The following is a 26,961-nucleotide window of genomic DNA, read 5'->3' on the forward strand; positions in this document are numbered from 1 at the left end:
AATTCTTATGAGTCTTGACAGGATAAATGCAGAGTTGATGTTCTCCCTGGCTGGGGTTACTAGAACCAGGAGTCCCAGTCCCAGAATAAGTGGTTGACTATTAAGGATAGAGATGAGGAGAAATCTCTTCACTCAGAGGGTAATAAACCTTTTGGAAGTCTACCAAAAGAGAGGGTATGGAAGGAGAATCATTGAAAATCAAAGAAAAAATTGATATATTTTTAAGTATTAAGGGATATGTGGTTAGTGCAGGAAAGTGGCACTGAGGACTGAGGTAAAAGATTAACCATAATCTTATTCAATGGTGGAATGAGCACAATGGAGCAAATGGCCTACTCCTTTTATTCCTTGTGTATTTAATCTTATTGTAATTAGATAAATGAAAATGTCAATTTAATTGCTGAAACTGGGCTGTATTTTTTTTACAATAAATTGAAACAAAAATTACATTTTTATCTCAATTTCTGTCTCTGTATTATCACAGACATTTCCTTTATTCCCACCACCCCTTCTTCTCTCACCTTAACAGATTGGCTGATCGTTATTACATTGCTGTGTGTAAACCTTGTGTGCAATTTGTCTGGCACATTTACTACACTGACAATATTTCAAAAGTACATCCCTAGCCCTAGCTATAAAGCAGTTTAGAATGTTCCAAAATCATGAAAGTCATGATAAATATTTATCTTAAATCCAGCTAAATAAGACTGTAGAGAATTAATGCCATAATACATATGAGGAACATTTGATGGCTCTGGGCCCCTATAATCAATGGAGTTCAGAAGAATGGGGGGGGTGGGGGTGGGGGTAGGGGTGGGGGGGGGGACAGAATACTGAAAGGCCTGGATAGATTGGATGTGAAGAGGATGTTTCCATTAGTTAAAGAGTCTTGGATCTGAGGGCATAGCTTCAGAATAAGAGGACATCAGCCAGAGGGTGGTGAATTTGTGGAATTCATTGCCACAGAGCGCAATGGAGGCCATGTCATTGGTTGTGGAACAAGTCAGTGTCAGTGCAAGTGTCTATTCAAGTCAGCAGAGTAAGTTAGTGCTGTGGAGGTCAAGTTATTTAAGGCAGAGATTGATAGGTAAGGGGATTAAGGTACCAGGAGGCAGGAGAATGGGGTTGCGGAGCAAATTAGCCATGATTGAATGGCGGAGTAGACCCAATGGGCTCCTATATCTTTTGAAATGGCTCTCCAAGGCATGCCTATTTCCACGTTTTGTCCTTCCAGGCTCATTAGAGCTTCCTGTCGCTTGCCAACTCCTTTTCCTCTTTTTTTTTAACCTCCCAACTGCACCCCTCAGCTCCTCCATAACACCAACAGCCATGAAAATCTGGCCAGTTTCAATTCTAGTATCATTCAAATAAATCCTTTTCTCACTTCTTGCACTTGTTTTAGAATTGTCCTTGGTGACAACAAATGTGATCGAACTCAAGGGCTATATGTTTAAACTAAACACATAAAAATGTTGTGTGGTGCAATGATTTCATATTTTTATTCCATGAGTGATAGAATATAGGATCATTGACCAGAAACTCAACTGAACCAACCGCGTAACTATCATGGCTACAAGAGAAGTCAGGCTGTGTAAACGGCAGTGAATAACTCGCCTCCTGACACTCCAATGCCATTGCAGCAGCATCTAGGCACAAATTAGAAGCTCGATGGAATGAATTCCCCTTGCCTGGATGAATGTAGCACCAATAACTCTCAAGAAACTCGTCATCATCCAAGACAATGCAGCTCACTTGATCCGCACCTTGTCAATCACCCTAAACACGCATTCCCTCCAACATCTTGCCACACTGGCTGCAGTCTGTACCATCTACAAAATGCACAGCAGATTTTTGCCCAGACGTGTCCCAAACCCGTGACTTCTACCACCAAGAAAGACAAGGGCAGCAGGTGCATGGGAACATCATTAAGTGAATGTCCAATCTTAAGTTAGTCACCATATTGACTTGGAAATATACCACCAGTCCTTCATTGTCATTAAGTCTAGATCCTGGAACCCCCTGCCCAACAGCACTGTGGGAGTACCTTCACCAGAAGGACTGCAGTGGTTCAATAAGGTGGCTCACTACTATCCTTCCAAGGAAATTAGGGATAGGTGATAAACTCTGGCCTTAATTGCAAAGCAACAAAAGTGAATGTTAAATTATAATAGATAATGACATTGTTTATTTTGAACCAACTTAATATATTTTTACATTTGTTATAATGGATAAGAATTCACTTCTAATTCCAGATCTTTAGGCTGAATCATTAACTCTGTTTCTCTCTCCACTGATGCTACCTAACCTACTAAATATTTCCAGTGTTTCTGTTTTAAATTAAGTATTTCATTCTGACTTAATGTAGGCTACCAATTCACTATCATTCATTTTTACACCCACCATCATTCCCAAATGTTATAGAGTTGGGGGATTTTTAGACACAATGAAGATAATAGAGGGGGATGGCAAGTTGGGAAAAGACACAAAATGAGGAGATGATGTGGACGGAAAATTTTAATTAAACCGTACCAGGTTCTATGCAAGGCTGTGTAAATATATCAGAACATAATGGACCACAATAATATTTTCTATGCTCTAAGCAAATTATGGTAATTTGAAATCACAAATATTCTTCCTATTAATACCACTTCTCCGATGTATTGATCTACCTATCTTGACAATATCCCATCTGTTTGTTTGTTTTTTCTGTGGTCAGTTCTGTGCAAATATTCTTCTGATCAGTTCTAATCTGATTAACTTTCATTGTTATTGGACTAACCACCTATCATTTCATATTTCCTGATTTCCTTTTCCATAAATGATTTATTTACTTTATTTTTCATTTATATATGTTCATTCTCTAGACAAAATGAGTGGAGAGGAAAAAACTATCCCTGATGTATCTGAAGACAAGATTGATGAAGATGAGGAAACCATCACAGCTGTTGCTCCAACTATAGATCTCCAAGAGGAGCAAACTGTAGATGTGACTACCAGTCCTGCTTTTCAGTGCTTGGATGAAGTAAGTTCCTTTCTAATTTTGCACTAATTGACACCCTGTTGGTTTGACGTCTGAGTGGGAGCTTTGCATGTGCTGAATAAGTGGTTGCATCAAGCTGCTTGAGAAAAGTTTTGACTTTGCTTGATTAGCAGCACATTTTACATCATCACCTCACTTTTATTTCTGTTCTTTAGTAATGTTAAGAATTGGGAGAAACTTAAGTGGTTTAATAAGGGCTACCGATTTACTATCATTTATTTTACACTACTGCATCTCGTTGTTTACAACACATGCAAGGAGGGGGATATAATGGGGAGGTGGAGCCAGGTGGGAGAGGGGAGAGGAAAGTGTAGTGACCGAGACAGGTGGAACCATATAAGAGAGGGATGATGGGCGGATGGAACCAGATGGGGCGAGGGTATAGGAAAGATGAACCAATGGAGTAGAAACCAAGGGAGGTAGTTATGTGGGTGATGGGCAGATAGAACTAGGTGGGGAAGGGTGATGAGTCTATGTAATGAGGGGGGTGGGGAAATTGGGATGGAAAAGGTGAATGAAGAGAGAGAGACCCCAGGTGGATTGATGGGAGTGGGAAAAGAATACACAGGGAATGGATTACCTGAAACTGGAAAATTCAACGTTTGTACCATTGGATTGTAGGCTACCTACGTGCAATATGAGATGCCATTCCTCCAGTTTGCATTTAGCTTCACAATGGCAGCAGAAAAGGCCAAGGACATGGTGGGAATGGGACAGGGAGTTAAAATGACATGCAACCAGAAACTCAAGATGGCTGTTACAGAAAGAGCACAGGTGCTCTGCAAAATGGTTGCCTGGACTATGCTTGTTTTTGCCAATGTAGAGATAGCCATGCTGCATACATTATAACCCCTTTCAGAGAATGAGACAAAAAATTAGTTGAGGGAGAAATTGTGGGCAAAGTGATGGGAGAGCTTCTTGTTCTTAAATGACATGTATGTAAGTGGAATGGACCATACACAAGTCACTATATGTTGTTTGTTTTATTATTGAAATGTTTAGTTTTGTAGCCTTACAGATTTGTAAAAGACCTTGGAGCTTATAATAAAAAACATCATAATGCAAGTTAATGTTCAAGTTCAGCTTTTACATATATCTTTTGTAAACAGCAGTGGGCAGTACAGCATATTAGTTTGAATCTTTCAAAAGTACTTCACTAAAAATTAGCAAGAATTACACAGATACAACTCTCTTTACTGTTAAATTGCTGAGTAACTTGTTGCAAAATAATATTTTAACATTGCATGAGCATCATAATAACATAATATACTGAGTGCAACAAGTAGAAAAAGTACCTGGAAGTATTCTATTTGAATATTAATAAGCACACAACAAAGTTATGTTTTTTTTATTGCTTGCAATTGGGAGAATGTTTCTGGTGTTAAAATGATAAATCTATATTTATGTTATATAGTTTAGAGCGATTTGCTGCAAAAAAATCTTTCATACACTTTTACTGTAAAGCCTATTTGATTTACTTAAGCATTGACCTGAAATTCCCTAACAGAAGAATAGAAAATAGATGTATTAAAACTGTCCCTGCACCTCTTTAAAAGATGAGGGAATAGAATACAGATGGTAGAATCTGGAGCAAAAAACAAACTGCTGGAGGAACTCAGCGGGTCAAACAGCATCTGTGGGAGGAGAGGAATTGTCAGCATTTTGTGTCGAGACCTAAAACGTGGTCCTGATGCAGGGCCTTGATACAAAACGTCAACAATTCCTCTACCCCTACAGATGCTGCTGAACCTGCCTAGTTCCTTCGCCTCGTTGTTTGGCATGCAGCCAGTGACTGTTTTACCTCATCTACAGTCAGAATAACAAATAGAAATATATTGCATCCACATGTATACGTCTTTGTTATATATTCTTCTTCCCAATGACAACAACTAGCTTTCTTTTTAATCACACTTTAACTTCCCAAGGTAAGTTAAATAGTAAAAGCAACCGGTAACATACCACAGAGAAATTAAGAAGATCAAAACAGTTGAAATGATGGGTTTTGGGGAGGCTGTTAAGGGCGTGAAAAGAGGAAGACCTTGCCATTGATGATAGGGAAAGGAGAATAGGAATGCATGTGAGGTCACTGTCAAAAGTGCTGAGAGCATGGGAGAGGGAATAAGCAAATGGTTAACAGGGCAAGGTTATGCAGGGATTCAAAGGTGAGTAAGAGTAAAATTTACTTGGAAGAATGGGGATCTAATGGAGATTAAAAAGAGCAGAATGATGTGTGATCCAGTTTAGAATATACGAACATAAGAAAAAGAAACCATTTGACCCTTCATGCTTGTTCTGCCATTCATTAAGGTCATGGCTGACCTTTTACCTCAGTGCCAATTTCCTGAACTGACCCCAAATCCCTTGATTGCCTTAACACCTAAAATATATCAATCTAAGCATTTATCAAACTCAGTGAATCAGCCTCCGCAGCCCTCTTGGATAGTGAATTCCAAAGGTAAGAAATCCCTTCTCGTCTCTGTTCTGAACAGCCAACCCATTGTTTGAATTCCTGCCCTCAGTTCTAGGGGTGATATCAACTCTGAATCTACCCTATAAAATCCTTTAGGAATTTTGTACACTCCATTCAGATTACTGCAACAAGAAATAGCATGGAAGAGGTTCATAAGTTGGAGCTAGTGCACGGTGGAGCTTGAAAGATCAGTTGTGAGAACTAAATTCAAGTGTCAAAAGTATGTGAGAAGTTTTTATTGAAAGTGGAGCTAAAGATATGGAAGTAAGTAGACTTGATGAAAAGGATATGAACCTCAGTCTTGGTCAAGCAGGACACCGTTTGCACAGTCTAGTGACTATGGTATGTTAGTTGACTGTGGTAAAGGAGAAAAGTTTACAACAGCATTGAATATGATGGCTCCAGTCTTCCCAGTGCGGCTGGAGGGTAGTTTGACTCAGCCAAGACTTGATTTCAGAGAGGCAAATTGACATAATGGAAGTGGTCATGGTTCAAAGGAAATGGTAGAGAATTAGAACCAGATATCTCCAGTGTTATAAATAATGGGGGGAAAGTTTGTCTTTAGTCACAAGTGCTAAAAGCATGGAAGAGTATTGGCAGATGGTTATATTCATCTCTCAAAATTTGGTTCTTTTAACTTCAGTAGAACCAAATGTTGATAGGTGAGTACAACTTGCAATATTTTCACTTGTGATTAACGCTGGCAGCAGCAGACAAAATTAACACCCATTGTTTCAAAATAAAGTTCATAAAAGTTGTTTTTAAACAAATCTTTTGGGAACTTCTGAAATAAAAACACAAAATGCAGGAAATTCTGAGCTGCATTTGTGGAGAGAGGGTGACACAGAATTAACGTTTCAGGTCGATGGGTAAAAAGTCATTTTTCCAGTTCTGATGCAAGGTCATTGGCCTAAAACATTAACTCTGGTTTTTCTCTGTAGATGCTGCCTGACCTGCTGAGTATTTCCTGCATTTTCTGCTTTTATTTCAAACTTCCAGCATTGGATTCTTTATTGCTTTTGGAAACTTTTGTTGTCGGCTTGTGCTTATGGCACAATTTCTTTAGGCCTAATCAGCATTCTTACTGTTTTTAAAGGATGGCGATAGCCATTCAGAGTTTCACTTTGTATTTTATACCAAGTGCCCCAAAAGATCCCATTTCGGACCCCTTTGTAGATCTTTTTATAATATTTACCATTTAGGTTGGCTGACATGCAAGCGTCAAACCACCAGCCAGAACTATAATAGGCTCCACAGTTACCTGAAGTGTACATGTCATTATCTTTGTCCTTGGTGGTAAAGTATTTTTGATCATGGTTATAATTTTTACTGTAATGCATTGCATCACCAGCTGTACCAGAGTAACCAGCAATAGTCAGACGATATTGGTGCTTTTCATCTGCAACAGAGAATTGATTGTATTCGGCATATTGTCGGACTCCTTCCCAATCTTCAATTTCAATTCTTAAGATCATTTTCCTGGATTTTGTTAAAAAATGTATTTTGTCATTTCCCAGCCAAAATTCTGTTGATAGATTACCAAATCCGTTTTTGTAATCTGCCCAGGTTCGATTAAAATCAACACTACCATCTTTGCGAGATTGCAGGACTGTCCAGCCACCTTTCAGACTTTCCATTTCACAATAGACTGGAAAGGTATTATTTGGACAGTAAGCAAGTTCATAGATGCCACTTTTCTGAATTCCTCGATTGTAAAGGTCTGAGCAATCTTGAGGCATAGCTTGTATTGCTGCAAATAGGGAAATAGGTCATTAATTTCATTATTTTCAAACTAGATAGTTTGGTTGTAACAGTTTGAATAACTTGACTCTTAATAGGAATATATAGTAAAATTCCAGTAATCCACTATCTGATTATTCAAAAGGCCTAATGGTTCAGCACCTGGCTCACTGGAGCCCCAAATCCCATTCTTCCCTTAACACACTGAGTGCAATTCATCTCTCTGATCAATGTTTTATTTCTGTACTTGGTTTTAAAAGATGCCAAATTTATTTCAGTGGGTGAAAAGCAAATTATGCTTTTTTAAAATATTCAGATGATAAATTCCCCAAAACAATTTTGTAATCAGCCCAGATATATGCTGGCAAACAATACAAAACTTTGCAAAGCATTTTGGTGGTATAGGTACTTGTTTAATACTCGCATACCTAGTGCCAGGAAGTAAAAGCAATTTTCACTTCTAAATCATAACAGGATGTGATGGAAGGAATCTGTTTTTGTGGCTGAAAATATTCTTCAATATTAAGTTTCCTTTCATTTAGTTAATCTGAAGACTGTAACATGAAAAGAAATTAAGAGGAAAATAAGTAAAGAAAGCAAAAGCAACATGTAAATCTTTTACTACTTGTCATTTATACTTTTTAAATGTTTTTACTCCATGCTAGCCTTTGCTCCTGCTGAGTAATATTATGATCCTATCTCTTGATTTGGTAGGAGATGATCAGACCAATGCAGATGGGTCTTAGAATCATAGAGAGATGCCTCTTTGGCCATTCAGCCCACTAAATCTGTACAACCGTCAATCACCCATTTACACTTATCCTATGTTAATCCCATTTTTTATTCTCCCTACAACCTCATCAACTCCCCCAAATTCTACCACTTATCTATAGACAAGTGACAATTTACAGTGGCCAATTAATCTTCCAGCCCATGTCTTTGGGGTATAGAAGGAAACCCATGCAGTCACAAGGAGAAGATGCAAACTCCAATTGGGTAACGTTCAAGGTCAGGATTGAACCTGGCCCCCTGGCACTGTGAGGTGTTGGCTGTATGAGTTGCACCATTGAGTTACCTTCAGACCCAGGAACAACAATCTCCCAGGCCTCGCCCTCTTGACTATATATGTATATTTCAAGCTGAAATTGGCCTAAAGATCATCCGGTCTTTAATATTTTACTGACATTCTGATATAGGCCATTGTAAACATTGTAACTCCAAGATCATGTTATTGAAAAGACAATGTGGTTCTTAAGCAGGGGCCCCTGGTTACCTAGAGTTTTCACAAGAAACCTAGACATCTCCCAAAACTAGATTATGGGTAATCTCAGCACAACAGGGCTAAGGTTTTGATATGTGTCAGTGTCCTCCACTTTTGCAGTTGGTTTGTACCTCCAGGTTTTGCCTTTCCCTTTCTCCTCTTCACCATTGCTCTATAAGATCAGCTGTACCTTCTGACGGTTGATCTGGACCTCTGCCTCCACTATATTCCACTGTCATATTGGTGCAGCAGTGCCAGTGATGGCATGATTCATATGGCTGAATCTTCTCCATTCAATGCCTGTACATTGTCTTGGTTTGGGTATTTCCTGGGGACTCTACCCTTGCAATCACACTCGCATTCACAAACCAACCTCTTTTGGTTACCCAAGTCTACCATGTATGCACGTGTAAGCTGAGCATGTGCAATGGGGCTAACATGGAGCCAAATCATGCATGCTATGACAAATAGTTCCAAAGGGAACTGCCAGTGTTCAGCCACCCCCCAGTTAGGACTTCAACTTGCACAGAGCTAGGATGTGGTAGGATTCCCAAGATTGCTGCTTGGGAAGCTGGCTGTATTCTCCTATGGTGGCCAGACCTGGCATAGTATTGGAATTTCTATTCATTTGAACAAGAATTCCTAATAGAAGGTTGATTATAACTTTTTACAAAATATAGTTTATATCACCTAAGTGCTTAAAGGTTTATTTTAATACATTTTTAAAAGATTTAATTAATTTTGAAAGGCTACCCCATATTACATTCAATTAACTCTTAATAATGCCTGGGAAATGGACAATCAACTTTTTGGGTCTGAACCCAAAATGCTGACTGTCCATTTCCCTCTACAGATACTGCCTGACCCACTGAGTTCCTCCAGCAGTTTGATTTTTTTTACTCCTAATTCCAGCATCTACAGTCTCTTGTGTCTCTCTGAATAATGCCTCTCAGTTTGACAGTGAGGTTCTGCCTCATCTTTGCATCTTTCAAAGGCTGTCAGAGCATTTTGGAGATGATGCAAAGCTGAGGTACAGTGACCATACCTGAGTAATAAGTCAAATCCAGCTCAGTTTGTCCACTTTAAGTAAATAAACAGAACTTTTTGCATGGGGGAGGTTCATGAAGGGCAGGAATTTTTTGTAACTTGAGAGAGGGCTCATAAGTGAAATGTTTGACAACTCCTGGATTAAGGAGAACTTGGATAAAAATGTGGATAGATGGATAAGTTTTCAGATGACACAAAGAATGGTGGCATTGTGGATGGTGTAGAAGTTCACCAAAGGATACAGTGGGATATAGATCAGTTGCCGATATTGGCAGAGAAATGGCAAATGGAGTTTAATATGGGCAAATGTGAGGTGTTGCATTTTGGGAGATCAAATGTAAAGAGAAAGTATACAGTTAATGGCAGGACCTTCAGCAGCGTTGATATTCAGAGGGATCTTATGGTCTTATCCTTAACTTCCTGAAAGTGCCTACACAAGTTGATAGGGTGGTAAAGAAGGCATAAGGTATGCTTGCCTTTATTAATCAAGGCATTGAGTTCAAGAGTCAGGAAGTTATGTTGTAGCTTTATAAAAACTCTGAGGCCACATCTGGAGTATTGCATTCAATTCTGGTCATCCCATTATAGGAAGGATATGGAGGCTTTGGAAAGGGTACAGAAGAGGTTTAACAGGATGCTGCCTGGATTAAAGGGCAGGTGCCATAAGGAGAGCTTGGACAAACTAGGCTTATTTTCTCTGAAGTGGCAGAGGCTGATGGGAGACCTGATAGAAGTTTATGAGATTATGAGAGGCATAAATACATTAGACAGCTGGTTTCTTTTTCCCAGGGTCAAAATGTCTAGTACTAAAAGGCATGCATTTAAGGTGAGCGGGTGCAAGTTCTAAGGAGATGTGTGGGCAAGTATTTTACACAAAGAGTGGTGGGTGCCTGGAATGCTTTGCTAGTGGTGGTGGTGAAGGCATAAATGACGGAGGCGTTTAAAAGGCTCTTAGATAGGCACATGAATATGCAGAGCAGGGATGAACGTGGACCAAATGCATGCACAATGGATTAGTCTAATTAGGCATCATTAGCTTAATTAGTTTGGCACAACATCGTGAGCGAAGGGCCTGTTCTTGTGCTGCACTATTCTATGTTCTATGTTCAAATTTAACTTAAAGTAATATTTTGCCAGAAGGTGAGTTCCAGAAAAGCAAATCCATCAACTCTGCACTTAATTTAACAATGTATTTTAACTTTTCTGCTCTTTAACTGGAGAGGTTACATGTTTCTGCATATTTCTCAGAAGCTGCTTTGTCATAAAATAACAAAGCAGTATGTTAATGTTATGCTTTTGCAACAGTGCTGGCAATAGAACCGACTGCTCTAAATTATATTACTAATTTGGCAATGCTTTTCAGAGTATTCTTAAAAAACAACCAGCCAAAGTAACTTAAAAACTGAAAAGGACTAAGGATTGGAATGTGTAAGTTTAATCATGAGACAATAATATAAAACAAAATGCAGGGAATGGTGTTTTTCCACACATTCCTTCTATTACTATAAAGTCTAGTGGGTTTTTAATCGAAAGTGAACTTGCAGTTGTGAGGTCTTACCCCGACTCTTTATTAGTTAACAAAGTTTTACAATTTGTAGTATGTGTAAGCTTTATTTGGATTATTGTGCTGTTTAACAATGCAATACTTTGAATTAAGCTGTACATATGTACTGTAAATTTAAAGCTTCGTTAAATAAATTTCAATTTTACTGCTACTTGGAGTGGAAAACAGCATTTTAGAAGCTTGAATAATCATGGAAATTAATATTGGCTTTGAGCAGCATTAAGATAGGTGAAAATAATTCCATTTTATCTGATTAAAGCAGGAATAATTTTTAATTCTATTTTTCATGCACTGATTAACATACCTGCTGGTGGGCCTTCGGCTGCACAAGTCGTGTAACACTTATTGTTCAGTGTATTCACAGTGTTGTTAATACTTGACAGCTCTTTTTTAATGTAATGCAAAACAGTGTCTGCATTCATCTCTTCCAAACGGCTCTGGAGCCAATTGATCTGGTTTCTGGCATACTGTAACGAAGTTGTCAGTGCTTTTACTTTCTTCTCCAATGCCATTATCTTCTTATCATCCTTTCTAAATTTTATATTTGCAATGGCCTGATCATGATTGGTCGGCTTTTTCTGATGTCCTTCCAGCCACCTTTTCTTCATTTTATTTACTGTTGCTGTAAGACTTTTAACTACTTTGACAGTCTTTTCAAGTAGTTTTGTCTCCTTGGGAAGCTTCAGGGTTAACGGTGGAAGATTTACCTGATAACCACAGAATCCACCTTCATCACAGTCTGTGGGCTTCAGCTTGATGGAACAGCCTGCATTTGCATTCCTTTCTGTTGGATCCGTGAAACTGCTAGTTCTGTTATATCCAACAGGAATCTCCACACATAGTATTAATCCAACATTCAGGAGGAAAACTGCAGCAGCAACCCTCATTATTTCTCCAAAACTCTGATAGACTATTAAATATTTTAATGATTTTTGGCTGTTCAAGATATTGCTGTGTTGCATTCAGTACACAAGCTCTCACTAACAGGGAAGTTAGTGTACAAGCTACTGCAAGAATATTAATACTGTTGGGAGGGGTGGGTGGTTCATTTATGATATCATATCCTTCAGTCACTAAGCCTGCCTAGAGAAACTGGAAATGCTGGAATACCTCAACTGCATACAGTAAACTATATAAATTTTGTATGTTCTAGAATGCTTGTTTTTTTTGCCTTAAGCATATGTAATACACAAAATAGACAAAACAGCAGTGAAATTTAGGTTTTTAACATTTGGGGAGGGGGGGGGTAGGTGGGGTGGTACTCTGATTACTCTGAGCTGAAACAGTTAAAATCCACAGCATATGCACATGCTTGTGGAGGGAAGCCATATTGGTGAGGATGTTTGTATTCAACCAATGAATGCCTTCTGGAAGCATGCAGAGTAGGCAGATCATAATGTTGTTGCTTCTTCTCAAAACCATTTTTAACCTTGCACAGTTGAAAAGAGCCCTCATTGGTGCATTTAAAGGGATCATTAACTTCTTACAAGTTAGCATCTGGTTGATTTCTTCTGAGTTTTGTTACAATTCTACAAACATATTTATAGTTATTTCTGATTGTAGAAGTCTACAAAGGGTAGAGTGGCAAAAGGTAAAGGACAGTTCTATTGTTGAAACCATTTATTCCTAGTTACTTCCTTTCAATTACAGCAAGATTGAGGATGAGCAGAGGGCAGCTAAGGACAAGCTGCTAGAAAAAAGGTGAAGGAGAAGAGCAGGAGTAGGTGGAGGAGGGGAAGAATCACTGTCACCAGGAAGCGTATTACCCAGGTTGTTCAAGGAACCATTCTGCCTGCAAATCAGCTAGGGACATTGGGCCAAATGGACTTCAGCAGTCAGCTTCTCTAGTGAATCCTGCACTGTGTAGATATCGGAGGAAAGGGAAATTAAAAAAAAATTTAGGTGGGGGTACGGTTGCCATTTAATTTTTTTGCCCAAAAGAAATAGTCTGTACAAGTGTGTGACCACATCAGCACACACAGTTCCCTCCTACAAAGCCAACTTAATGGGCCAGGAGCCAAGCAGTATTTTTTTAATATAATATTCCAATAGTGTTTCCTTGGACAATCCCTCGGGATTGAGGATGACTTGTTCCCATTCCAGTTTTGTTGGTTCTGAGGTGGCTATCAAGGTCAATGTGGGAACCAAGGACTCTTCCACAGATGGGCAAGAGGTGAATAATGGGGTGGGTATGTGGGTGGTTTGTGGGGTGGTGCAGTACATTTGCTACTTATGTAGGGCTTCTGTGTCTTTCCAGTGGTGGACTCAAACCACTTTGAACAATTGTGGGCCAAAGATTCTTGGGAACCAGTTGGAAAGTTTCCTTTTAATTGATCAGAAAATTCTTTACCCTCCACCTCCTGCCCCCCGATCTTCCTAGGGTATCCATGAACACAGGAAGTGGTCTTTTGCTATTTGACATCTAGGTGCACCAAAAATTCTTGTCACTGCCTGTATCACTAGTAGTGGAGGCAGCCTGAGCATAGGAGCTCAGTGATGTAGTGAGTCACAAGATTGAAAGGCATGGTGAGATTGGAGGATTAGCGAGCCAAGAAGAGGTAAATTCTGGCAGGTTGGATAATCTGGCCCATTAGATGAAATTCCTGGAGACATGAGAGACTGTAGGTGCTGGAATCTGGAGCAACAAACAAGCTGCTGGTGGAACTCAGTGGGTCAAGCGGCAGCTGTGGGAGGAAAGGAATTGTCAACATTTCGGTTGTAGTTTGTAGTGGGTTTCAACCCAAAATGTCGACATTTCTTCCCACAAATGCTGCTTAACCCATATTGTTCCTCCAGCGGATTGTTTGCTTGTTGCATATGAAATGCCTGCACTCCTTAAAGGATGTCTTTACTGAAACTTGCCACAACTGTAGCTTCAGAACAGCACAAGGATGACATTGTCAATGCCTGCCAAACAATAAATGCTTATGTGTCTAACTCCTTCCAGACTAAGACGAGAGATATTTACATTACCTCTTAGTTTTCCATATACTTTGGCATTAGAGAAATCATTGATACTCCCTGTTTTAAAAGAATAAACTGCATTTAATTCTCTCTTGTCAGAGTCTAGAAGTACAGGAAAAAAATGCATTTTTGCTAGGTTCACTGATTTCCTTTGGTTCAAAGTACCATTAACCATGCATACATAGTATTGCAAGTGCTGCGTGCTGGAACTGAAAAGGATTCTGCATTCTCAACATCCAACTGGTGCAGTACCATGGGCAGCAAAACATGAAGGTCAGTGCATGGTATCAGAACACTAGTCATGATGCCTTCACTCTGTGACAGGCTGTGCTGGCTGTATTTAAGCCACCCTGGCAAATCAAATAGTGACTTCTGGGCAGCAGATTGCTGAAAGGTGACTTTGGCAATCCACCTGTCACATTCAATGATTCTCGTGTAGATTCCACATCTATACAGAGCAAATCATGCTGTCACAAGAAATTTGATACAACAGACCATTGGCATGCTAAAACAAACTTTCTGCTCTGTAGGTTTTAGCAGCTCTGTAGGGTTCCATGAAGCAGTGTGAAAAGTCATAGGGTCTGTTGCATGCTGCACAACATGAGAGGGCAGCCCTTACCACCAGCAATGTAGCAAGCAACAGGAGCAGTAAAGGGAAAGAAGGAGGCAACCATGTTGCCTCTTTCTGTTTGAGCTCTGATGAAATACTCATCCAAGTGCACACCAGTAACAGTGATTCACGATTCTTCCTCATAACCCACATGCTCCTGGATATTAAAATTCAGCCCATGGATACGTACTGGTATTCAGTATATTCTTAACAACTATTATTGCAGACTTGACTTAATCTATCATGTGAATATTCTAAAATAAAAATTCTTGACATGAAAAATTTGCTCAGTTTCTTAATACACAAGATGTCTGCACACTGATAGAAAATATTTTGCCAATAGCAATAAATGGCAGGGCCCTGGAAAGTGTTGCAGAACAGAGAGACTGAGGGGTGCAAGTACATAGTTCCCTGAAAGTGGTGAGACTGATAGACATGGTGAAGAAGGTATTTGGCATGCTAGCCTTCATCGGTCAAGGCATTAACTGCAAGAGTTGCAATGTCATGTTACAGCTGTACAAGATGTTGGTGAGACTGTACTCGGAGTATTGTGTACAGTTCTGGTCAGCTAACGATGGAAGGATGTCATTTAGCTGGAAAAGGTGCAGAAAAGATTCACATGGATGTTACCAGGACTGGAGGGCTTAAGCCATAGCAGAGGCTGGATAGCCTGGGGCTGTTTTCCCTGGAGTGTAGGAGGCTAAGGGTAGCCTTTATGGAGGTATATAAAATCATGAGGGACACAGATAAGGTGAATGGTTACAGTTCTTTTCCCAGGGTAGAGGAGTCTAAAACTAGAGGGCATAGGTTTAAGATGAGAGGGAAAGATTTAAAGGGGACTGGAGGGGCAAATATTTCACACACAGTGTGGTGGGTATATGAAAGAGCTGCCAGAGGAACTGGTAGAGGTGAGCACAATTACAATGTTTAGAAGATATTTGAACAGGTACATGGATAGGAAAGGTTTAAAGGAATGTGGACCAAATTCAGGCAGATAGGACTAGCTCAGGTAGGGTCGAGTTGGGCTGAAGGGCCTGTTTCCATGCTGTATAAGTTTATGACACTATGGATAAATCCCATGATAAATCACATCAACTTGACACATTTAAACACAATTTTTTGGATAGATTACAAGCCTTTTGAAGAGGCTCTGTTGGATTAATAAAACTATATTGTTGTTTATTTTTTCTATCTTCACCGTACTTAAGGAGTTGAAAGTGGGTGTTGGGAAATGTCAGATAGTACTGCCTGGAAAATTTGTACAATTTGATTCCTCCACTTCAAGGTGCAGCACAACATTTTAGTGTTTAAGAGGACAGGTGAATGATTTACATCCCCACCTCCCTGGGCATATCTGCCTGGCCTGGCCTTGCCTTGGTCTCTTGGTAAAATTTCTTCATTTCAGCCATGTTTTTATCCCCTGCTCCTGGATGCGTATTCCTTGTGACACTCCATCTGCACACTCAACCCCATTCTAGGCCATCTTTGGTCACATAATTCTCAGTCACTTGTTGGCTGCATTTAGGGTGATCAGAACCACCATTGATTCGCAGGCCTTGCAATGAAAAACACTGATTTATACAGGGGTGAAGCTAAGGGCCTAGTAAGTTTGGGACTCCCATTAGTGGAGTTCCTGTCCGGTACTCCACTGTGAAGATCTAGTTGTCTTTGGTGTGCATCACATGATCACATCTGGGACAACTTGTTTTAAATTTTATTAGTGATCTGGAAATGGTTGTTATCATCCTTCACTTAATGATAAGATTGCCTTCAATCAGCAGGTACTGAAAATGTAATTTCCAGAGAACTATCTTGAAGAAACAGATGTGTAAATATACAACTAACCAACTCATGCACAAAGTTATGGATTCACTACCATTCTGTAATAGATTTATTAAACCACACTTAGAATGTTTCATACTGTATAAATATATGAGAAACAGTCAACTTTTAGGGATTCAAATGTTTTGTGAAATCAGCACTTTTTATGATTTGTGGTTTGTACATTCATTTAAGGAACAAAGTCCTGCTCCCCCACCGTGAGCTGCTAAGGGATTTCAATACAGAAGCTCCTAGCAATTAACAATACAAACCAACTGGTGCAAATTTTCTGGGTTGAAGAAAATGTTGCTTTAATTTTTTTTTACAACAATGTAATATTATTTGAATTTATCCATAATATTAAAATATTTTTTGTAATGGGGAAATCTCCAAAACTGATCTCACTCATCACCAGTTTAATTCAATGGAAATGAAAATAAGGGAGTTTCCATTAACTTGCAACTGAATGACAGCAGCAGTTTTGCACTAGGGTGGTAAATTGAAAATCTACTCCGATGTATAAATTCATTGAACCTTGTAAGTACAATACTTCAAACCTTATTATTGAATACAAAATAATTGGTACATTCCCAAGTGTTTTGAGATGATTAGGTACTAGAGTTATTATCCATTTTCTGTATTTGTGAATTAAGCTACAAAATGGCCTCCATCCATTTAAAAGGACATTACACCATTGGATTCAAAAGGGAAAATTTGTCTTTTATCTCTGGCACATAAGAATTTCAGCTGTCAGCTGTACTCATCCTCCAGTGATGTTGTAGATAGCGAGAAGGATTATGTTATTCTGTGTTATGACATAGATCAGCTGGAAAGTTGGGTGGAGCAATGGCAGATGGAATTTAGTCCTGACAAAAGTGAAATGTTGCATTTTGTGGGAGGAGGGTGTCAAATAAGAGTACGACATGCAGAGTAAATGGATAGCCCTATGGAGTATTGATGAACAGAGGGACATTGGACTACAAGTCCCTAGATCCCTGAAAATGGCAGCACAGTTAGAAAGGGTGGTGAAGAACAGATATGGGATACTTGCCTTCATTCATGGCTTAGAATATAAGAGCAGGGATGTAATGTTAAAACATTATAAAAACATTGGTTAGGCCATACCTGGAGTATTGTTTGCAGGATGTGATTGCTCTAGAGAGGGTGCTGCAAGGATTGGAGCATTTCAGTTATAAGGAGAGATTGAACAGACTGGGTTTGTTTCCCCTGGAATGAAGGAAGCTGAGGGATGACTTGATAGAGGCATACAAAATTATGTGGAGGGTAGATAGTAAGAATCTTTTTCCCATGTTGGGAGTGTCTAAAACAAGAGGGCATAAGTATAAGGAGAGACATGGAAGGTTTAACAGGGATTTTGAGATTTCCCCCCCCCCCACACACACACAGTATATTTGGAATCTGGAACACACTGCCTAAGAAGGTGGTGGAGGCAGGTACTCTCACAAGTAAGTAGCATCTAGATAAGCACTTGAATCACCAGGGTATGGAAGGCTACAGTTCAAATGTGGTTAAATGGGATTAGAATAGATAAGTGCAATGGTCAATATGGTTGTGGTGAGCCAATGGACCTGTTTCTATGCTCTTTGACTCTATAACTCTATGAGATGAAAGAATATGTAAACGAAAGAGTATTCTATGAACTATTTGAAAAATCTGGTACCTTGCCTCTGGCCCAGCAAAGTTGCAAAAATCTCTGTCAGGGCCCCAGCAATCCTTGCTTCTTTTAATATCCTGGGATACATCTCATCAGGCCCTGGTGATTTATCTACTTTTACTTGTTCCAATGTATTTAACACCTCCTCCTTAATGTTAACATGCTCTAGAATATCACTGTTCATCTCCCTCAACTCTCTATTTGTCATCTCTTTCTCCTTAGTAAATACAGATAAGAAGTATTCATTTAAGACCCCTGCCTTTATACACAGAGGAAACAACTCTTTCCCTGGGTACCTTCTTGCTCCCAATATACTTATAAAATGCCTTGGAATTATTCCTTAATCTTGTCTGCCAGTGATATTTCATGGCCCCTCTTTGCCCTCCTAATTCCTTTTGTAAGTACTCTCCTACATTCTATACTCTTCAAGGGTCTCTCCATTTTCAGTCATCTATAACTATAATATGCTTCCTTTTCTTTTAATCAAACTTCAAAATCCTTGTCATCCAGCATTCCCTAATCTTGCCATCCTTGCTGTTCACCCTTTCAGGAACATGTTGGCCCTGAATTCTCACTGTCTTACTTTAAATAGGCTACCACTTTCACCAATTTTTATTGATGTATAATGGAAAGCATCCTATCTAGATGCATCATGGCTTGGTATGACAACTACTCTGCCCATGACTGCAAGAAACTGCAAAGAGTTGTGCACACAGCTCAGCACACAGAAACCAGCCTTCCCTCATGGATTCTGTCTACACTTCTCGTTGCCTCGGTTAAGCAGCCAAAATGATCAAAGATCCTACCCACCCCAGACATTCTCTCTTCTCCACCCCCCCCCCCCCAACCCCACCAACCTCCACTTGCATCAGGCAGAAGATACAAAAGCCTGAAAGCACATACCACCAGGCTCAAGGACAGTTCCTATCCCATTGTTATAAGACTATTGAACGGTCCCCTCATATGCTAAAATGGACTCTTGACCTCACAATCTACCTTGTTATGACCTTGCACCTTATTGTCTTCCCATACTGCACTTTCTCTGTAAGCATAACACTTTATTCTGCATTCTGTTATTGTTTTACCTTGTACTACCTCAATGCACTGTTGTAATGAATTGATCTGTATGAATAGTATGCAAGATAACTTTTTCACTACCTCAGTACATGTGACAATAATAAACCAATTTACCAGTTTTACTGTTCTATCCATATGCAGCTGCTCTCAATCTACTTACACCAGGTCTTGCCTTATGTTATTTAAATCAGCCTTCTCCCAACTTAACTTCTGAACCTGACTCCTTATTCCTTTCTGTAACTACCTTGAAATTTTCAGAATTAAGGTCACTATTCCTAAAATGCTCTATCACTTGCCTGGCTTCATTTCCCAAGTCCTGTACAGCCCCATCTGTAGTAGGGCTATGGATGTACTGACTGAAAAAACTCTCCTGGATGAACTTTACATGTTCCACTCCTTCAAGCCCCTCGTACTAAGGCAATCCCAGTCAAAATTGGGAAGTTAGGGTCTCCCACTACTATAACACTAGTGTTTTTACACCTTTCTGTGATTTGCCTATATATCTGCTCCTTTATCTCCAACTGACTGTTAGGACCCTGTAGTAATTTCTACCCATATTGCCTCATTTGAAAAATCTTCCAGGACATCTTCCCTGAGTAGTGCAGTGATGTTCCCCTTAATCAATAGTGCAATGCCCCCTACTTTTTTTTTTTACCTGTCCCACTCTCATGCCTGAAATTTCTATATCCTGGGATATTGAGGTGCCAGTCTTGCCCTTCTTTCAGCCACCTTTCTGTGATGGAAATAATATTATATTCCCATATGCTGATCAATGCTCTAAGCTCATCAGTCTTATCCATCAGGCTCTTTGCTTTAAAATAAATGCAGTTTAGTCTTCCAGTGTTCCCTCGTGCCTTATTAAGCCTCCATCTGCTTTGCCTACAGGACTGCTTAGTTTATTATCTATATTTGACTCCATCTCCTCACCTGCTATACCATCTTGATGCCAAGTTAGTTTAAGTCCACCCTCCCACAACATCCCTCCACCTGGAAGGATATTGGTTCCCCTCCAGTTCAGTGCTACCTATCCTGCTTGTACAGGTCCCACTTGCCCCAGAAGCATTCAGATGATTCAAGTATATAAAGATCTCCCTCCTGCACCATCTCTTTAGCCACACATTCATCTACTTCTGTACTCGGACGTGGCACCAGAAGTAATCCAGAGATTACAATCTTGGAGGCCCTACTCTTTAACCTTCAATTTAACTCGCTAAATTCATGTTGCGGGATCTTATTCTGCTTTCTACCTACCTCAGGCTCATTACTCTCCTGTTTCAAAATGCCCTACAGCCACTCTGAGACTTCCCTATCCCAGACACGAGGGAGGTAATGTACCATCTGGGAGTCTTGTTTACAGCTACAGAAATGCCTGTCTGTTTCCCTCATTAGAGTTAGCTACCACTATAGTTTGCCTAGTCATTTTCTTCCCCTGCTGTCCAGCAGAGCTAACCATGGTGCCACAAACTTGGCCATACCTCCACAGTTTCCAAAATGATATGCCTGTTTGAGAGGGAAGTGGCTACAGCGGACTCCTGTCCTACCTGCCTTCACCTACTGCTCTTCCTTGTGGGCTCCCATGGCCTTTCTGCCTGTGGTTGAGCTGTGACCAGCTTCTAAATGTACTGCACTATGGAGCTGCAGCTGGACACACTTCCCCATATGATCACCAGAGACACTGGAAGTGATCCTGATTTCCTACATTGTGCAGGAGGAGCATAACTATGGCCCTGACTTTTCTTGCCATACCCTTGGATCACCACTTAGTTACCTCTTATAATTCAGGGTACCATGCTAGTGACCTTTCTCTGCTTTAAACACTAACAACTACACTAGTGACTTTCTCCAATTTTATCACCAAACAACTACAATCCAAAGTCCCTGAAAGAATTAAAGAAAGGACAAAACCCACTCACCAAACATCCTCCTCACCAAAGCCCCTCACTTACCAAAGTCTCTCACTCACCAAAACTTACACTCTGTAATCATTACACTTCAGGATCAGCTGTGCAAAATCTCTACACCCTTTTTTAAAAACAGTTTTTAAAGAGTTTTGAATCCTCTTTGCCCACTACCCATCACTTTTTCCCATCAAGGGAACTTCTTGTACTCTTGTTTAAAAACTGAGGTAATTTAAGGATAACTCATTATCATTTGGCATTTGTCTTAGCAAAGTTTCTGAATCCTTTTATGGAATTATGTATACTTCATGTACTTTAATCAAAAGTACTGGTTATATTCATCACACCAGAGATAAAAATAGCTTGTAGGTCTAAATATTTAAATTTATGTTCATTAGATGATTGGACTGGCATTATCCCAAAATTAATTCTTCATGCCAGAAGTGTATCAACCAAAAAGCTTTAGCTCTGTGATAAATTGGAAATAGGGAGGCAGCCTAGATGTTTTCCAACACATCTCAAAAATGGCCAGATTTGTAGAGATCAATTTCTCTAATTAGGTACAATTAAATTCCTTTAAGGAGAAAGGTCATTATACAGTATGTGAATTATGGGACAATAAAAATTTACAGGTATAAAACAGTATTAAATAAATATTTCAAGGTCTTTTACAAAAAGGCATAAGATAACAAATAAAATTAGGATTTTAGGTATTTAAAGATGTTTAGGGATATAGCATCTGGATTTTATTCTTGGAAACAAGGTTTGTCATTGATGATATGGAAAAGAGAAGGATGGAGCATGAAAGTCTATTCTCAACAAAAATAGAGGACTTGGGGAGGGCTGCATGGCATTAAATCACAGAAACCAGGTGGAACCAAGATTTAGTAAAGTTGGATTTAATAGAGGGTGGTGAATAGCAGATTGGCAGTGCATTTGAAATAGTTTAGTTCAGAGTTGACATTATCTCAATATTAACTGGGGGTGGGAATTGTGAGGACAGGAGCTAAGGCAAGTATTACAGTCTTGAAAATGTGAGGTTGGGTGATTTCAATTGTATGATCTTATCTGCTTGCCTTGTGCAGTTCCCTCCTGAAGTATTAGGACCAGGGCTAGCTCAAACTTTCCTTGTCAGCTCTGGATGAGCACACTGATCCATCAGCCCTGTGATTTTTTTTAAATTGTAGGACCTTTTCTGAGCTTGACTCTTGTCATTAACTTTTTATGATGGATATTCTGTAACTGTTCACGGGCCCTTGGGTAAAATAGCAGTCAGAATATATCTGCATATTTAAAGAAGTAAAGGAAAGCATATCGACTCAGACTGCTGTAAAAAAAAACATTGGGAAGCGAGTCTTATTTAAAAATAGAAAATGTTGGAAAAACTTAGCAGGTCACATAGCATCCGTGGAAAGAGAAACAGTTAATGTTTCAGATCAGAGGCCTTTCATCAGAAGGAAGAAGCATGCTGAATTTTTTTGAGCATTTTCTGTTTTTATTTCAGATTTCCAGCAGCTCCAGTATTTTGAGTTTCATAGGTGATCTTAACTGATTTTTTTTTTGGTGTGGATATAGCCAGGTTAAGCATATCTCCTTGCATTTAAATAATGCCTGAAATAGAGTCAGAGGCAATAATTTGCAGTGATGGAATTAGTAATCTTCATGATAATAGGATGTGGTTTAATCTTGGGGATCAAACAAAATGGTAAGATCAAGAACAATTTGATTCAAAAACCAAACTGCTGGAGGAACTCAGCAGATCATGCAGGATCTGTGAAGGCAAAAGAATGGTCAATGTTTCGGGTTGAGACCCTGCATTAGGATTGAGAGTGTAGAGGGAAGATGGCCAGTACTAAGAGGTGAGAGGGAGTTGGTAGATGATGGGGGATGATGGGCAGAGGGAGCTGAGTGGGGAAGAGGTAGGGGGGAGTTTTGAGACAGAGGCTGGTGGGTGATAGGGAAAAAAATTACAACAGATAAGGGAAGAAAATTGGCAGATGGAGTCATATGGGTGAAGGCAGAGACAGAGGCTGGAAGGTGATAGGTGGAACCAGATAAGGGAGGCATGATGAGCAGGTGGAATCAGATGAGGGAGGGGATAGAAGAGGTAGACCAAGGGAGAAGATACCCAGGTGGATATGTGTTTGGGTGATGGGCAGGTGGAACTAGGTGCGGGAGGGTAAAGAATCTAGTTAACTGGGGGATGGGGGGTATGGAAAAGGTGAACAGTGGGAGAGAGCAAGTGTGGATCAAGGAACATGGGAGGGGAGGCACAAGAGACTGCAGATGCTGGAATCTGGAGAGATAAACAATCTGCTGGAGGAATTCAGTGGGTTGAGTATCATCTGCGGGGGAGAAGAATTGTCAATGTTTCGGGTTGAGAATGCAGCATCAGCGGAGTGGATTATCTGAAACTGGAAAATTCACTGTTTGTGCCTTTGGATTGTAGGCTACCCAAATGAATATGAGGTGTTGTTCCTTTCATTAAGGAAAAAAATGGTCTTTGGTCCCTGGCACTATGTGCATGTGAGAACCTCAGCTGTCAGCTGTACTGAAGAACAACACCTCATATTCCAGGTTGGAGGAGGTGCACATAAAACTCTGCCTCACTTGGAAGGGCTCTTTTGGTGCCTGGATGGGGGTGAGGGAGGATTTGCAGGGACACGTGTCGCACGTGAGTCATGGAGAGAGTGGTCCCTGTGGAAAGCAGAAAGGGGGGGGTTGAAGGGAAGATGTGGCTGGTGGTGGGATCCTGGTGGAGCTGGCAGATGATATGCTGGTTGCAGAGGCTTGTGGGATGAAAGCTGAGGACCAGAGGAATTCTATCTCTGTTCTGTCTGGGGAAAGGAGGTGGTGAGGACAGACATGCGGGAAATGGTGGAAATGTGTGTGAGAGCTCCATCAACTATGGTAGAGGGGAAGCCACGTTTCCTGAAGAAGGAAGACGTTTCAGAAGTCCTGGAGCAGAAAGCCTCATGTTGAGAACAGGTGCAATGAGATGGAGAAACTGAGAGAAGGGGGTTTGCGTCCTTACAGGAAACCGGGTGGGAGGAGGTGTAGTCAAGGTAGCTGAGGGAGTCCATAAGTTTATAGTAGATATTGGTGGATAGTTCGTCTACTGAGATGGAGATAAGGAGATCCAGAAAAGGAAGAGAAAATGTAAGAAATAGTCCAGGTGAATTTCAGGGCAGGCTGGAAGTTGGATCTTTCTGAGTCTCAATATAGGCTTTCAAACAGAATTGTCGACCACCCTTTGCCTCCACAGATACTGCTTGATGCGTTCCAGGTTAGTCTGCTTTGTTCTAGATTCCAGTATCTGCAGTCTCTTGTGTCTACGTTTTATTGTATCATTGGTCCATTGTACTCTAAAATTCAGCTCTATTGAAGTCAAAGGTATAAATTGGAGGCAGCATACGGTGTGCAGTGAATACTGTATAGCATGTTGATTGCTTTCCAGCAGGGATGAATTTCCCGTCAAGTGTTTGCATTATAGTGCTATTTGACATCTTTTGTTTTCTTAAATATAAGTTCATCCTCTTTATTCATTAAATGAAATAGAAGGACATTACTAAAATCTGTCCTTAAATGTACAAATATGTGATGGAAAGAAGTTACATTTTGTCATTGGAGGATGTTTCTTTGCACATAAGAACTTGACTGGCCTTCACTGCCATTGTGAAATGGACACTGCACACACAGTCTGTGAAGACAGGATTTACTCAGATCCATGCTTTTATAGCTCGACTTATTCAGTGCTATCATGGCTGTCCTCTGAAGATTCATTATCTATGTTACCTAGACTGCTGCAGCCTATGTCCTTGCCACTGCACAACATTATCATCAACTTCAACCCTCCTAAATTACATTAACTTCCTGTATTCCAAAGATTTAACTTTATGTCCTCACCTTCATATCTCATCAAAATGTCCCTTAAATCATCCACCAGTTCTCATTCATTTTTATGCCCTTAGCACCTATTCATTCAACCACTTTGGACACTCAAGACTCTCTATTTTACCTCCATCTAAATGTTCAGTCAATAGTTGATCAGTATACGAAGTGCTGTGTGTGAACATAAAAAGCTTCATAGGAAAGAAAATTATTTTTGATGTGATATTTTAAAATTAAGTTTCATTTTATTCTGGATTCCAATAGTTTAAGACAGTTGAGAAAAATTTCAACTGCAATCCAATGGTTTTTTTTAAACCGTAGAGAAACTTTGTTTTCGGCAAATGAATATTATATATAACTGTCTGCTTTGATTTTTGGAATATTTTACTTTCCAGGACTGATTTCATCCTGCAAATAATCCTGCACTGGAAATGTTTTGGAAGAACAAATTTATGACATCTTAGTTTTCAAGTGGATCCTAAATCTTCAGTTCTTTCAAATAGACCAAGAAATGCTTGTCACTCTCTCCATTACAATGCTTTTTTTTTGCATAAACTTAGTTATTCTTAGATGTTACTGTGAAACATTAATTCCAAAGGCTTGAAAGCAGTAAATCAAACCATGCTGTGAGGTAGTGATTGAGGTTATTTTTAAAATGTTCCCAGAAGTTTTTTCTCTAGTAATTTTTAGCCTAGTGATTTCTAGGGTAGGGACATGTTCGGCACAGCTTTGTGGGCTGAAGGGCCTGAATTGTGCTGTAGTTTTTCTATGTTTCAAAGTTTCTTTTGTACTACAGGTCAAAATAAAAGTAATGAAAGCACATTTGCTCTTTATGTTAAATATGCCAAAGACATATTATGAACTTTTGATGTTTTCATGCTGAATAAAGGGAACTTTCTGCTTGAAGATGGGCACGTAGCTGGCCATTAGTATAACAATGTTAAAGGAATGTGATGTATGTTTTCCTCCAGAAGACACATGAACAAAATAATTTAAATAACTAACATTTCCAATTGAGAAATTAATAGCAAGGTCTGCATTTTCTTCTTATCTATTATGCATAATTGGCAATCAATTATTATAATTCATATAAATCTTAAGATTTCTAACCCTTTCATCCAGATTTTTGAACTTGTGCAAGCATTGTGCTGGAAAACTGTTTGGGAATGCAGTCTACAGTGGTCATTCTTCATCATCTTCCCCTCTCTTTGCTAAAGTTGTGGCCACCCCTGTGCAGGCAATGTGAAGTTGACAACCAAAGTTCAAAAATCAGTAGAGGGCACATAGGAAGGGGTGGGGTTAGATGGGTAGTTGGTTTGAGACAGAGTCTCACACATGCACTCAGGGCATGGTAAAGCGGAGGCCCCAGAAACACTAGGGGATTTTAGTTTTTAAAACAATTTTCCAGGAAATTTGGAGGCTGCTTTCTTTCTCCCGCTGAAGCAGATTTCACGATCTGTCTCAAGTTTCTAATTCGGTCCTGCTTGGTGAATGCCGAGGACCCTATTTCCAGTGTGTATATAACTTAAGGTGGAAAGGTAGTTAGGATCACGGCAGGCTATGTGATGGGAAGACTTTACTTCCTACAGATAGACTTTTCTTACTGTATCTATGTCTGCAGTTGAAACTATGCACAATTCTTAATAAAATATGAAGAAATGTCTGTAATTTTGGAAAATTTTAAGAGTGCATTTTGCCACATGCTCCTCAGTGATTAGAATTCTGTACCCAAGAATAGTATTCAGTTTGCACTGTGACTGTGAAACATTAACACAAGCTCTTGATTGGGGGGGGGGGGGGGGGAAATGACTACCCATCATCCAGTGCTAGGGTGTAATCATGCTACAGTGTTTCAAATAATACTAACTGGATTCCATCTCGTGTTATTGGGATTTATCTATTT

The 26,961-nt window shown here is 39.7% G+C and overlaps 2 protein-coding genes across 4 annotated transcripts in view; one reads left to right on the forward strand and one right to left on the reverse strand.

The window, feature by feature from the left end:
- Nucleotides 1-26,961, forward strand: part of ccdc146 (coiled-coil domain containing 146) — a 109,153-nt gene that overhangs the window by 5,619 nt on the left and 76,573 nt on the right. For all 3 annotated transcript variants that reach the window (XM_052034037.1, XM_052034038.1, XM_052034035.1), the window contains exon 2: nt 2,865-3,022. In XM_052034037.1, coding sequence (XP_051889997.1) covers nt 2,870-3,022 — 153 coding nt within the window. In that variant the 5' untranslated portion in view covers nt 2,865-2,869. The remainder of the gene's footprint in view (nt 1-2,864; nt 3,023-26,961) is intronic.
- fgl2a (fibrinogen-like 2a) lies at nt 4,009-12,107 on the reverse strand. Its single transcript, XM_052034048.1, has 2 exons — nt 11,427-12,107; nt 4,009-7,260 (listed from the first exon to the last, which is right to left on the reverse strand). The coding sequence occupies exons 1-2, from the start codon at nt 12,082-12,084 to the stop codon at nt 6,557-6,559; spliced, it is 1,362 nt and encodes a 453-aa protein (XP_051890008.1). The 5' UTR covers nt 12,085-12,107; the 3' UTR covers nt 4,009-6,556.

Source organism: Pristis pectinata, chromosome 19 (assembly GCF_009764475.1).
Source record: "Pristis pectinata isolate sPriPec2 chromosome 19, sPriPec2.1.pri, whole genome shotgun sequence".
Taxonomy (NCBI): domain Eukaryota; kingdom Metazoa; phylum Chordata; class Chondrichthyes; order Rhinopristiformes; family Pristidae; genus Pristis; species Pristis pectinata.